The sequence below is a fragment of the Heterodontus francisci genome, chromosome 19 (genome assembly GCF_036365525.1).
Source record: "Heterodontus francisci isolate sHetFra1 chromosome 19, sHetFra1.hap1, whole genome shotgun sequence".
Taxonomy (NCBI): domain Eukaryota; kingdom Metazoa; phylum Chordata; class Chondrichthyes; order Heterodontiformes; family Heterodontidae; genus Heterodontus; species Heterodontus francisci.
The window spans coordinates 60,698,627-60,713,216 of NC_090389.1; the positions used below are offsets into that span (position 1 = coordinate 60,698,627).

Sequence of the window (14,590 nt, forward strand, 5' to 3'; positions counted from 1 at the left end):
TGTGCTATGTAGTATCGTACTGTGCTATGTTGTATTGTACTGTATTATAATGTGCTATGTTGTATTGTACTGTATTGCACTGTGCTATGTTGTATTGTACTGTATTGTACTGTGCTATGTTGTATTGTACTGTATTATAATGTGCTATGTTGTATTATACTGTATTATAATGTGTTATGTTGTATTGTACTGTATTATAATGTGCCATGTTGTATTATACTGTATTATAATGTGTTATGCTGTCTTGTACTGTATTATAATGTGCTATGTTGTATTATACTGTATTATAATGTGCTATGTTGTATTGTACTATATCATAATGTGCTATGTTGTATTGTACTGTATTATGTGATATGTTGTATTGTACTGTATTATAATGTGCTATGTTGTATTGTACTGTATTATGTGCTATGTTGTATTGTACTGTATTATAATGTGCTATGTTGTATTGTATTGTATTATAATGCTCTATGTTGTATTATAATGTGCTATGTTGTATTGTACTGTATTGTACTGTATCATAATGTGCTATGTTGTATTGTACTGTATTATGTGCTATGTTGTATTGTACTGTATTATAATGTGCTATGTTGTATTGTACTGTATTATGTGCTATGTTGTATTGTATTGTATTATAATGTGCTATGTTGTATTGTACTGTATTATGTGCTATGTTGTATTGTATTATAATGTGCTATGTTGTATTGTACTGTATTATAATGTGAAATGTTGCATTGTACTGTATTATAATGTGCCATGTTGTATTGTACTGTATTATAATGTGAAATGTTGCATTGTACTGTATTATAATGTGCCATGTTGTATTGTACTGTGCTATGTTGTATTATTATGTGCTATGTTGTATTGTACTGTATTATAATGCGCTATGTTGTATTATACTGTATTATAAAGTGCTATGTTGTATTGCACTGTATTATATTGTGCTATGTTGCATGGTACTGTATTATAATGTGCTATGTAGTATCGTACTGTGCTATGTTGTATTGTACTGTATTATAATGTGCTATGTTGTATTGTACTGTATTGCACTGTGCTATGTTGTATTGTACTGTATTGTACTGTGCTATGTTGTATTGTACTGTATTATAATGTGCTATGTTGTATTATACTGTATTATAATGTGTTATGTTGTATTGTACTGTATTATAATGTGCCATGTTGTATTATACTGTATTATAATGTGTTATGCTGTCTTGTACTGTATTATAATGTGCTATGTTGTATTATACTGTATTATAATGTGCTATGTTGTATTGTACTATATCATAATGTGCTATGTTGTATTGTACTGTATTATGTGATATGTTGTATTGTACTGTATTATAATGTGCTATGTTGTATTGTACTGTATTATGTGCTGTGTTGTATTGTACTGTATTATAATGTGCTATGTTGTATTGTATTGTATTATAATGCTCTATGTTGTATTATAATGTGCTATGTTGTATTGTACTGTATTGTACTGTATCATAATGTGCTATGTTGTATTGTACTGTATTATGTGCTATGTTGTATTGTACTGTATTATAATGTGCTATGTTGTATTGTACTGTATTATGTGCTATGTTGTATTGTATTATAATGTGCTATGTTGTATTGTACTGTATTATGTGCTATGTTGTATTGTATTATAATGTGCTATGTTGTATTGTACTGTATTATGTGCTATGTTGTATTGTACTGTATTATAATGTGCTATGTTGTATTGTACTGTATTTTGTGCTATGTTGTATTGTACTGTATTATAATGTGCTATGTTGTATTGTACTGTATTATGTGCTATGTTGTATTGTACTGTATTATAATGTGCTATGTTGTTTTGTACTGTATTATGCTATGTTGTATTGTACTGTATTATAATGTGCTATGTTGTTTTGTACTGTATTATGTGCTATGTTGTATTGTACTGTATTATGTGCTATGTTGTATTGTACTGTATTATAATGGGCTATGTTGTTTTGTACTGTATTATAATGGGCTATGTTGTTTTGTACTGTATTGTGTTGTACTGTACTCTCTTCTGCTGCCACTCCCTGCGGCGGCTCCTTGTCTGAAACCAAGGTGCTGACGTCAGCGGCCGGGAAGGATCTGTCAGCAGCAATGGCGGCGCGGGAGGGCGGAGCGGGAGTGAGAGTTCAGCTTGGGGTGTAGTCTAGGGGGGCGGGGGCAGCAGCTGCAGGAGCCGAGGGAAGTTCAGACGCTCCGGTAGCCAGGATTTGTAACACCGGGAGAAATTAGCCAGAGGGTCCTGGTTATCTGCAGCGTCAGGGCCGCATTCCTTCATTCCTTCCCCTCCTCCGCCTGACAGCCGCCGCCGGGATCCGGCGGGGAGCTCAGACACGGTGTTGGGGGAAGCTATGGTGGCGGTCAGAGAGCAGGCATCGCGCACACGGCTTTAAGTCTGTTTCCCTGCTCCCCAGGATAAGTGGCCGGGAGAGCGGCGGCGCCTTGTCTCCGGCACCATGGAGGCGGGGGAGCTACTGGTGGAGAGCGAGAGCTTCCTGCGCACTGAGCTTGAGCGGCTGAACCGGGAACTCAGTGAGACGACCCAGGAGAAGATCCAGGCGGCCGAGTACGGGCTGGTGGTGTTGGAGGAGAAGCAGAGTCTCAAACAACAGTACGATGAGCTGGAGAGCGAGTACGAGACAGTTAAACAGGAATTGGAGCAGCTTCGAGAGGTGAGGCTTATTGAGGGGAAAATTGATGATATTTCCCAGACTCGGTCCCTTTTCTGTCAACATTAAAAAAAAAATGTAAATCATTTGCTCAAAATGTATTGGACGGATTGTTAAAAAAAAACTGACCGAGGACCCACTCATCGCCCACGGGCGTCTAACCGTTGACAGATTCAAGCAGCAGCTCCGAGCATCTGCCACCTCATTGCTCACAATAGTTTTACTCCTGTGCCCAACGGCCAGTCTCTAGCTTGTGGGGTATCGTCTAACACCTTTGAATCCCCTGTTGTAACTGTATGGAGGTTACTCTTGTACATGTTCCTCTCAGTCGAGGATCCCTTTGTCCCCACCCTTCAGTAAATTGCCATGGATCGGATTTGGCGACCACCACTAGATCCTCGGGGAACAGTCACAGATCTGATGGAGGCATAAAAATCACTCTACTTCGTGTCTCATTCAAATTTACAAGTAGGGTAAATCTGTTCACTCAAGTTTGTCGGCCAGTTCTCAGAACATGAGTATTTTTCTCCACACAATACTAAATTTCAAGGAGTTCATTTTTTTTTCTAACACTGACTTGAATTCTTAAATTCACAAGAGAAATATTTCATTGTACCATAGGGACAACGCATTTTACATAGAATATGCAGCACAAAAACGGGCCATTCAGCCCAATTAGTTTAATACATCCAGTAACGAGAATGTTAAAACTGAAAAGAAAAATTGTTTGAATGTACAGTACTATCTCAAACATTTGCTAATGAAGGCAGGCAATGTGCTGCTCTTCAGCCATTCTGTGACTGCCCACGGGAAGTACTTGAACACAGTGACTCATCTCCTGAGTTTGGGTTAAAAAAAATCTTTTTTTCGCATTGCTGAAACCATTGGACTTGACTTGGCACCTACTGCTAGCATCCTGGATCAGATTAGGGAGTCATTGGGAAATCATGAGTCTGGACTTGCTTGCTGCCACACTTCGCTGAGACATCATGCTGAGTCAGTTGCATTCTTTAATAAACATATCTTTTTGACATCATTTTCACAATTGTTTTAGCTTTGTTTTGTTTTTAACTGATAATTAACTTCAGTTTCTATCTTGGAAAAAGTAAATTTTCTGAAGTAGAGGACTAACAGTCAAATGCAAAATCTATTCGAACTGCCTCGCAAGTGTGAATTTAAATAGCTTTTTAACAATAATTCTTTTGAAATTTAGATTATAGAGCATTTTTGCAAAATTATAAATAAAACTTGGATTTTAATTTAATGTTTTGTATTATTACATATGGGAAATGTAAAGCTATTTGAACTAGGGCGGCATTTAGATTGAGGGGTTTTCAAATATGAGAAATACTCAACATTAGACAAAAAACAAATAACTATAATTATTACATATAAGCTTTCAAAATATTGTCGATTCCTACTGTGTTTGAAGGAGGAATCGATGAAATTTTGAAAGATATGTTATAGATTTAAATAGTGTTTAATAGGATTTGAGCCCTTGACTGAAGTTTTTTTTCCCTGGTTTCAGTATTTTAGCTGGTGTTTATGGCTTTGAATGTCAGAATTTAGGTGGGAATAGTGCCCCTTTCAAACTTTGGAAAGTTCAAAAATTTGTAGTCATGATCCAAAAGAATAGTTTTAATTCGTTACTATATGCAGAAAATGATCAGAGGTGGCATATTGGACTTCTAAAGACAAAGAAAAAATGTAATCTACTGAAGGACTTGTATTAACTAATATTTATTGCAAATATTTTCACCTTTGCAGAATCAGATTTAAGTGGTAATTGTGAAAGTCTAAGAGGGTAATTTCTTTCTAAATCTTGAATGATGCAAAGTTCATTTTAGCTTTGTTTAAAACAACAGTTTGTGCTTTGGGTGTAATTAATTGGATTCAAGAAGGCGGCTCACCACAAACCTCTTGAGGGCAATTAGGGATGGGCAACAATCGCTGGGTTTGTCAGCGACGCCCACATCCCCAAAAGAAAAAAATAAGTGCACAAACATTTGTCAATGCTGTAAATAATTTGCTCAAAAGGGAGGAATTAGGGATTATAATTCAGTTTTAGGCAAAAATTTGTCTGTATAAATTTGAAGGAATTGTCTGAGCAAAATGTTAAAAACCATGTGTATGTGGGAAATGGGTAGGATTGCTTTCTAGTGTAGAAGTAAAATATTTGTATAATTCTGATAGAACAGAAAACCTTGAAATTGAGCTCAAGTTTGAAGCGTATTTTTAATTTATAGTGTCACTTAGTGTCCCATGAAGCTAGAGGATGCTGACAAATCATCTGTCTTCAAAAAGCTAACGCATGGTAAGAGAGCACTTTTCTCCTCCCATGCCACATGACTGCTATTGAACAGAACAAACTGTTGTAGGTTGTTTATTATGCAGGCATCTCAAGAATGCTTATTGGTTTTCCCCTTGGAGAAGCTGATAAAGGGATGGGTGTTATATAACCATTTTAAATTTTTGTGCTGCGTGAGATTGCTGTTGGAAATATAGTAGTTTGAAATATAAAGGCGTGGGTGTAACTAAAGGAGGTGGGTGTTACAATCATGCTAATCGCTCATTGTTCTTTTGGCTTGATGACAACTTTTTTCAAATGTTGGATAGCATCCCATAAATCCTTTTAGTATCTCATTTATTTTTCAGACTTGAAGATTTTTTTTACAGAAACTTTAATTTTTTTGTGAATTCTGAGCTCTGTAGAATTAGTGAAGCATATAAAGCAATTCTTCATTTCCATGTTTGTTTTTACATGAAAACCTTACTTTATTCAAGCTGTTCTATTATTCATTCATTGCCTTGAATAATTATTGTGAATATAGATTAGGTACATATATGGAAGAGCTTTTATGTTAAATTATGATATAAATGGTTGATATCCAAGCTGGTAAATGGCAGACAATTTAATAACTCTTGAATCTTATTTAACATATCGGATTCTGTTCATACAATTTTAGCAGTGAGAAATCAGAAATACATTAAAGCTGTCATGGTTCCTGCCTAGGTAGTATGTAACTTTAAAATGGAGTGATTTCGGCAACACTATTACAAAGACAGAATTTCAACTAACTTGCGTATGTATAGCTCCTTTAATGCAGAAAATCATCCCAAGGTTCTTTACAAAAGCAAAAATAAAAAGGAATGTGGTGAGAGGAACAGGAAATCTGTTTGAACGGACAGATTTTAAGAATGATTTTGGATTTGGAGAGCGAGCAAAGAGGTGATTGGATGTCAGAATAGTGAAATCTTTTATTTTGATCGGCCTGTCATATGTAGAAACCCATGAAGACGCTTAACAATATCCAAAGCAAGTTTCTGGTAAATCCATTCTGGTAGAGTTCTGTTTGCCTGATATAAAGTGCACACTCTCCCCTTAGGGACACAGCCCACTTAAGTCAGGAGAGTTTGGGTGCATGTTGGTCAGAGATCAGGTTTAGGAATCTGCAGCAATCAGTTGGGCAACTGCAGTTTTAGCTAATTAAACTGCATTGTTTCCCGCTGCTTGTCCAGCCAGGACCATCCTAGTCATTTGAACATTGGCTTGTAAGCTGATCTGAAGCAGAGTGGAAAGAATTCTAGCCCCTAGTGAAGGATCTACCCTGTAAGGCTCTGTCAGTGAGGCCAGGCTGTATAGTAGACCTGCCTGGCTTGGGTATCAGATTATCAACTGTCTCACAAAAGAATGGCTTGTTATGAAGTTCCCTCATCAGGTATGCCATTTTGCAGCCACCTTGACCTTCCCCTCTCTGCCATCTGATTTGTTTTCCTAGGAATATAATCACTGTTTGGTTATTAGATTAAAAAGTGTGGGTTTGAAACCACTAGGTAGCTGGCAGGTACCAGGGGTTTTTCATTTGGTGCGAAGGTGGCATCATGAACAGTACAATTGATGTAAAACCTTCAAAGGACAAAATTATGACTTTCATATAATATTTAAAATCTGGTATAACTTACATGTTTAAGCATATTTTAATGTCTAAGTTTACAGGAGTGACTTCTACACTTGTATCAGATGCATGGTTTTCATTTTAATGGTAATTGTAAAATTGTGGAGCCTCTTAGGTACAACATTTTATGGTGTATGACTTTAAGATTACAGTATAAAATGATCAGTGCATTGTATGGCAAAGAAATTGGAATCTTTCAGTTAAACATTCTCAAATTTGATATTCCAGCAAATGAAATTCCCAGCCATTTTTAAAGGCATTTTAAGTAAAATGTTATTTTATGGATTTTTTTAAAAGAATTATTTTAGTAGATTGGATCTTGTGGGTACAGTGAGCCCAATCATCTGACTTAGCTGCCTTAATGTCTTCCACCACATGAACTAGTTCCTTAGCTTGCTGCAGCAATATGACTATTTTTGGTAATTTAAAGTAAATTATTTGTCCATGTGCCATAACAGTTTTCCAATGGATTATAAAGATGGGCATACCAGATGTAACATAAAATCATTATGATTATGAGTAAGATGTAGAATTAAAATAGTGTTTGTGTTAGATTTTGAAACTATGGATCGTTCAAAGGACAATATTTAATTACAATTTTTGTGATGGCATGTTAGCGCTTGTATATAAATACTTTTTTCTTCCCTTCCTTTTGTCATGCTGAACATACTGCTGTGGCATTTCTTCAGTATCTGTCAGGTCACTGTTCAAGTGTATGTTTAGGCACTGAGTGGCAAGCTGTTCACCTTTTGGGGAGAGGAGGGGTCAAGGGAAAGGCAGTGATCAGGAGCAGGAACTGGTTTCCTCCTCCAATCTGTGGGTGCTGTAGTCAGATGTGACTTTTTTGAAAGCCAAGACAGAATGATTAAGTTGGCAAAAAACGAATTGAACCCAGCAGAGATGCAAGTGAGCTAGCTTTGCAAAAACAGCATGTTGCTGCCTAGCTCCCAATTCAAATACATCGAGTGGCATGAAGTTCTTGTGTTTGCATAGTAGATACAAAGTAGACTCACCACAGACAGTTGTTGTTGTTTCAAGTTTAAGTGCCCTTTTAATCTTGTGATGAATGTTAATTGCTGTTAGTCAACTACTCTGGCATTGAAAGCTACCTATTACAAGTGTGGAGTCTCATTCCTTCAGGTTTTAATTGTCTGAGATTTGAAAAATATAATTAAAATTCATTACTTTACTATCTTATCTCGCTCGCTTTTTCTCCATCCAATCTTCCTTTTGCTGTCTCTTTCTTCACCTGATTTGGCATTGAATTCACCCAGTCTAACTTATGCTTTCTTGTTCAATTGTTTCACTGTTAATTGCAGACTTCTTCAGTCTTATTGGATAAGGAGATACATAGTTGCTTGTCCTGTTCAATCAGATACCAGATTTCTTGTAGAGGGCACTGCACCATTTCCATCTCACTTCTAGTAACTTTGAGGACAAAATAATGGGCAACGGCATGTCTGACTAATGGATGTCACTATTTGTTGGCTTATCACAGCAATCCACCTGTTTCACTTCCCAAAAATAGTTGTTATGCTTTCGTTTTCATTTTGTACATTACTGTTCTATGTAACATGTTAACTCTAAGGTGAACAGGAAATTTGCAAATCAAATGAATAATCTGGCCTAGCTATAGTTGTATAAGATTTCTTTTGACATAACTAAATAAAAATAGTGTGGTGGTCTGTAAGAACATATTTGGGAGCCATTGACTTTCTACGTGTTGTAAAGTTGTCAGTGATCTTCGAAGTTTGCAATCTGTGATTTGAAATGAAGCAAAGAATATTTTGAGAAAAGAATGCTATTTAGTGACAGGGGCTAGCATGTGTAAACATTTGTTAATTTTGTTGAAGTTAGCGAATAGTAAACTTGTGTTAGATTATTGATGTACTCAGTAAGCAGGAGTCATGTGTTGGTGACGTTACATTTATAGGATACCAAAGTAATACCTTTTTAATGGCTGAAGATATCAGGTTGCTAGTAATTCAGTAGCAGAAAGATTGGTTTAAAACAGGAATATCACTTTAAGAATTCTTTAAAAAAATCAACTGATTTGACATTGTGTACTTTTTTTTCACTTAGCTGGTAACTTTATTTGTTTAAACATTTGCATGTTGATAAAATCATCAAGAATAGCTTGGAGTAGTCACTGAGCTGTATGAAGGAACTGATTAGCCTGCACAAATCGGGAAACAATCTGGCTTGGCGGTACAAAAGGTGCATTTGGAAATAAAGTATTCCAGTATATTGTACTGTAAGGTATGCCAACCCATTACAAGGTGCTTGATCTCTGATTCTTCAGTGAACCTCTGATCTTGGCTGTGCCATCAGGAGAAATGCAGATTCAAGATCAGGTATTTGCATAGGAGACAATTGGCTTTGATAAGTGATTGATTTAAGGAGAAGTTGGAGCCCTCAAAGTAGGTCACGTATCATCTCATTAAAAGAATGTTACTTGGATCACAGAAAAAGAAGCAAAAATGGAAAATATTGAGAGTGCGCAACGGCATAGCAAATATTAAGAAGTTTTCAAATTCAACATTAACTTCAAAATATAGATTTCCAATTCTTGTTTCGATAATGTAAGTTTCTTTATATTTCTTTACCTGTGAGACTGTCAAGTACCTACAGGGTATGTCTATGATCATGGGTGACTGTCAGTCTATTTTCAAGGTCTTGTACTCAAACCACACCAGATCCCAAGTGCAGCATGTTTTGAATTATACCGTTACTAATTAAAGCATTGGTAGACCAAAGGTTTTAAATGTGTGTTCAGGAAGGTACATTAAGAAATGAAAACATTATCATTAGCTTTAAAATGTGCAAAAGTTTGTGTTTACAACTCACTTTTATGTCAGTAGTGTGAACAGGATCTAGCAAATAGGAGAAATATTTGCAGCTGGCTTTTGCCACTATATTTAATCCAGCTTATTCATCATTTTCAGTATTTTTTGTGAAGTACAAAGTTTGAGAATAAGGTGCCAATGTTAAACTTTTGTAAGGCAGCATCGAATTCTAGAAGGGGAAGCCATTCAGCCCATCACTCCTGTGCCAATTCTCAAAGAGCTTATCCCCATTCTTCTGCCCCTTTTCTGTATGCTTAATTTTGTTCGTGTTCAAATGTTTATTCACTTCACCTCTAGAAGGTATACCAGATTCTGTTTCTGGTAGGGTATTACATATTTTAACATATTTCTGTGTGTATGGGGGTAAATAAAACTCCGAGCCTCACCTTTCATTCTTTTGATAAATTGGTGACTTTTAGTTATCAACTCAAAGGACAGTGGAGATTGTTTTTTCCCTAGTTACCTTTATTGATGTGATGGAACTGTACCTAAAATTCTACTTTTTGAAAACTCAGACTGCATTATGGAATTACTATTGCCCAAACTCACTATTGTACGAAATTGTTTCCTTTTCTCTCTTTCAGAGTTGGTAACTTAAATTGACATGTTATAAAGCATTAAGGTGAGAAATGGGTTGAGTGTTCCCACATCACATTAGCATAGCTTGAGGTTCTGTATTCCATTGCATTAACTTAATTTACTTTCACTAAATAATGTATATTTTTAAAGTATTTTGATTAATATCGGGGCTTAATTGTGCAATAATTTGAGATTTGTTGTACCAATTCTATATCTCCAGCTGTCTGCATTGATTTAAAATGGAGACTGAGATCATACATCTAAAGTTATCTCAAGTAGAACAAATATGGCCAGTGCAATGCTTTATTTCAGCACAAGAGTCTTTTTCTATACACACCCAGGAGAGATGTTTGAGGATATCATACCACTGCTAGGTTGTGTCTGGCAGTTCCCAATCTTCTGGCATATCCTAAGTAATAACTTTAAAAAAATCTAGAATGTAAAATAACTTTAGTGTCTGTATCTTTGTTTTCAAGTCTCTTCATGGCCTTGCCCCTCCCTGCCTCTGTAATCTTCTGTAGCCTCATAACCCTCTGAGATATCTATGCTTCTCTAATTCTTGCCTCTTGAGGATCCCTAATTTTAATAGCTCCAACATTCAGCTGTCTTGGACCTAAGCTCTGGAATTCTCTCTCTAAACTTCTCCACCTCTATACCTTGCTTCCCTCTTTAAGTCTTAAAATCTGCCTTTTTGACTAAGCTTTTGGTCATCTGCCCTAATATCGCCTTATGGGCCTCTGTGTCAAAGTTTGTTTTATAATGCCCATATGAAATGCCTTGGGAAGTTTCATTATGTTAAAAGTGCTATATCAATACAAGTTACAGTTGTCTGTATTTTTTCGAATATTCCTTTGTTCCAGCTCTTCAGTCATCCATTGTATTTGTTTCTTTAGCTGATTTTTGTAGGTTGATAAAGAATTGTCATCCAGTTTGGATGATTTAGTACTAAACCAGATAATCTACACTAAAAGTTATTCATGGTTTTGAAGTTGTCAGATTCAGAAAGGTTTAAGTAAATTTATATTAAAGATAAACTATAAGTATTCTTTTGCTCATTCTATCACCAAGAAAATGTTTTACTTAAAAGAGTAATAACTTGCATTTATATAGCACCTTGAACATAGGGAAATGTCCCAAAGTGCTTCACAGGAGCACAATGGAGCGAAAATTGACATCATGCCAAAGAAGGTTTTTTTTTTAAAAAAAAGCTTGTTTAAAAAAGTAAGTTTAAGGAGGCTCTTTAAAAGAGGACAAAGGTGGAGAGGCAGAGAGATTTAGGGAGGGAATTCCAGAGCTTAAAGCCTATACATATCACTGAAGAGAAGACAAGACCACAAATGGTGCGGTGAAAGGAGTAGGCGATGCACAGTGGGTCAGAGTTGGAGGGGTGCACAGTTTTTGTAGGAGGAGGTTACAGAGATGGGGACAGGGTGAGGCCACGGAAGGATTTGAGCACAAGGAGGAGAATTTTAAAATCAAGGCATTGGTGGATTGGGAGCCAATGTAGGGCAACGAGCACAGGGGCGATGTGTGAGCAGGACTAAATGTGGATTAAGATATGAGCAGCAGAGTTTTGGTTACAGCATAGGGCTGCCCTACAAAGACCACCATCTTGCAGTGAACTGGGCCACTTCTCATCTGTATCTAGATGACATTTTCTAAACAGACAATTGTGTTTTCACTATTGCTTTAAGAATGGTGTATGATGGATAAAGAGTGGGAAACGGGCAGTAGGTTTTTTTCCTGTGATTTTTGATGCGTGGTCACCCCTTTCAGAGCCAATGAAAATCTCCATATTTGTGCTCCAATTGCATTTTATTTAATAGTTTTGTTTGTTATTGATTTGCATCATATTTAGTTACATTCTATTGAATATTTGATGCTGCTAAAGGATTTCAAATTGTACCATACAGAATTACATAGTATTTACAGCACAGAAACAGGCTATTCGCCTAACAATTCCATGTCCATGATTACGCTCCACATGAGCTTCCTCCCACCCCTCTTCATCTAACCCTATCAATATAACATCCTATTCCTTCCTCCCTCATGTGTTTATTTAGTTTCCCTTTAAATATACATTGGTATATGTGGTTAGTGTATCATGAGAATGTACATTAATACCAATGCTTGACAAAGTAGTAGTGACGGGTAAATAGCACGTTGTCCTGAAGCTTTTGGCTTTCTGTGTTTATAACTGATCAACAACTCATTTTCAGGGAGATGAAGAGGACATTTCAAGCTAAAATCTTTGTGTGCACGCTTAGGTAGAAATTCATCTACATACTCTTGCTAGGATGACCTATTGGACCTTGACAGAAGTTACACTTTTTCTGAATGAGATGCGTAGGCATGCTAAGCAACATGACCCCACTTTTGTGCAGTGGCAAGCATAGCAATTTGCTGAGGCCTTTCTTATGCATATATTTGAACAAAAAGAACATCTGTCTCTCAATATCAAAGTTAAGGTAGAGAAAAGATGTGAGACGGGAAGCTAACTGAGAGTTGTATGGAAATCCTAGTCACTAATGGAACTATGAATTGTCCGAATGTCCCACACAGTTTCGCTCTCATATATAGGCTAATTAGGCTTTACTGTTTTAAAAACTATAAGGTCAAGATATGGGGGCCTGTCTCTCATTATGTAGATGCTAGTGAGCAGTTAGCTGTCTCATGATTTATCTGCCAGTGGTGACAATGTATAATCTTTTTGCGAGGATAAAAAGTTAGGTCACCCCATCCTTCAAGTTTTCAACAATGTGCAGAGACAACAGGGTATTTGTTATTCACCATAATAGCTATTTGCAAAACAGCTGCAAAGTAGTTTGTGTCATTTTGACAATGGAGTCTTCTGAACTGACAGCTGAAGTTTCTGGTACTCTTACAGTACAGGGGTTGGGAGGTGGGAATTTTAGAGAATAGGACACGGATTTCAAAGTCTGTTTTAAGAATCCAAAAGACACTTTTGAAATGATTTCAAATTTATTAATGCAATGAGAAACTACTGTGATAAGATGCGAAAGTTAAATCAATGCTACTCACTGGCATCAAGAGAGAATACATTCCCTAAAACTCTCTTACCAAATTGGAGTATTACTAGGATGCAGTATGTAAATCCATACAATTACTCTCTCATCATTACTTCTGCTCTTGGGTATTCAAATAGAATCTCTTGAAGTTCTTGGAATATTGGGAGCTCAGCTATTTGCAGTTTCTTTTATTTATTTTTTATTTAGAGATACAGCACTGAAACAGGCCCTTCGGCCCACCGAGTCTGTGCCGACCAACAACCGCCCATTTATACTAACCCTACAGTAATCCCATATTCCCTATCACCTCCCTACACTAGGGGCAATTTACAACGGCCAATTTATTTTCTTTGCTGCCCTAAGCTGCTATTTTCTTTGCTGCCCTAAGCTGCTGATTCTGCTGGTCCCAGTAAATACATTAGATGCACTGACATACACTACTGTATTTATTTTCTTGGATATTTTAGTAATTTCCTCATTAGTTTTTCATATATATTCCAGACTATTTTCACTTTTTATGATCCATTGCCAAAATACGCATATTGGATCAGTGACTTCTGATGTAATGCGTAATCATCAGATTAGCATCCAATTCGTTTCATCCTTGATAGTAATGATGGCTGTTAATCTTTGTGTGGCATAGACCCGAGACCATTAATCAGACCTTCTTTCATTCAGCTCACAAATCGAATGTTCAAACCAGTGACCTCATTGGTATCTATCACAAATGGATGGTCACGTGTGTGCGTCCAAGTGTTCTATTAGGGATATGCTAAATGTATAATGTTTATAGAATGCTCGAGATTTAGCAACTTTTGATCTATTTCTATTTGATCTATTTTATGGATATATTGGTGACAATTACTTTTCTTGTTTGGAAATGCATTGTTTTGTTTTAATTTTGATTTATTTAATTTGTTGTGCAGTGAATAACTAGCTTTATGCAATATATTTTTATGGTTTGATATTAAATTATAAGTTGACACTGCAGTGAAGTTTATCAGGAAACTGTTAACCATTTTCCTGTCCATTTTAAACATTTCGAGGATGGAATAGATTATTGGATTTTGTTTTTGTATTGTGATACTGTGACATCCTTAATCAAGTGGATTTATGACTAAATATTTTGAAAATAGTTTGCAAAAATTTGAAACAAAATATGCTAAAAATGCTAAACCTGTGATGTAGAATTTTGGTTATGTCAACCCTATCCTACTGTCATAAATTAGTTTAACAAGGTTTGTGAAAACATGGAGTCATTGACAGATCTGTAGTTTACATGACAATAGTTCTGATGGAGCTTTGACCTTTTGTGTTAGTTTGCAAGGAACACTAAGGCATTCATTACTTGAATGTTTGGTTGATGAAAATTCTATCTGTACATTTTGTGATGTAAGCTAGTTAACATCTCATACATGCATTGCCCTTACTTGAAATATTACTTGTACATTGCATTTTTTTAAGGAATTAGGAACAAATAAACA

General features: G+C 36.1%; 1 protein-coding gene across 2 annotated transcripts in view; it reads left to right on the top strand.

Moving 5' to 3' along the window:
- Positions 1–2,146: 2,146 nt before the first annotated feature.
- The window catches only part of zgc:171572 (protein bicaudal D homolog 2), a 104,221-nt gene continuing 91,777 nt past the window's right edge, over positions 2,147–14,590 (top strand). Inside the window, exon 1 of one of the 2 annotated variants that reach the window (XM_068051734.1) lies at positions 2,147–2,699. In XM_068051734.1, the coding sequence (XP_067907835.1) occupies positions 2,484–2,699 (216 nt within the window). In that variant the 5' untranslated portion in view covers positions 2,147–2,483. The remainder of the gene's footprint in view (positions 2,700–14,590) is intronic. The other variant, XM_068051733.1, reaches the window with a different exon arrangement.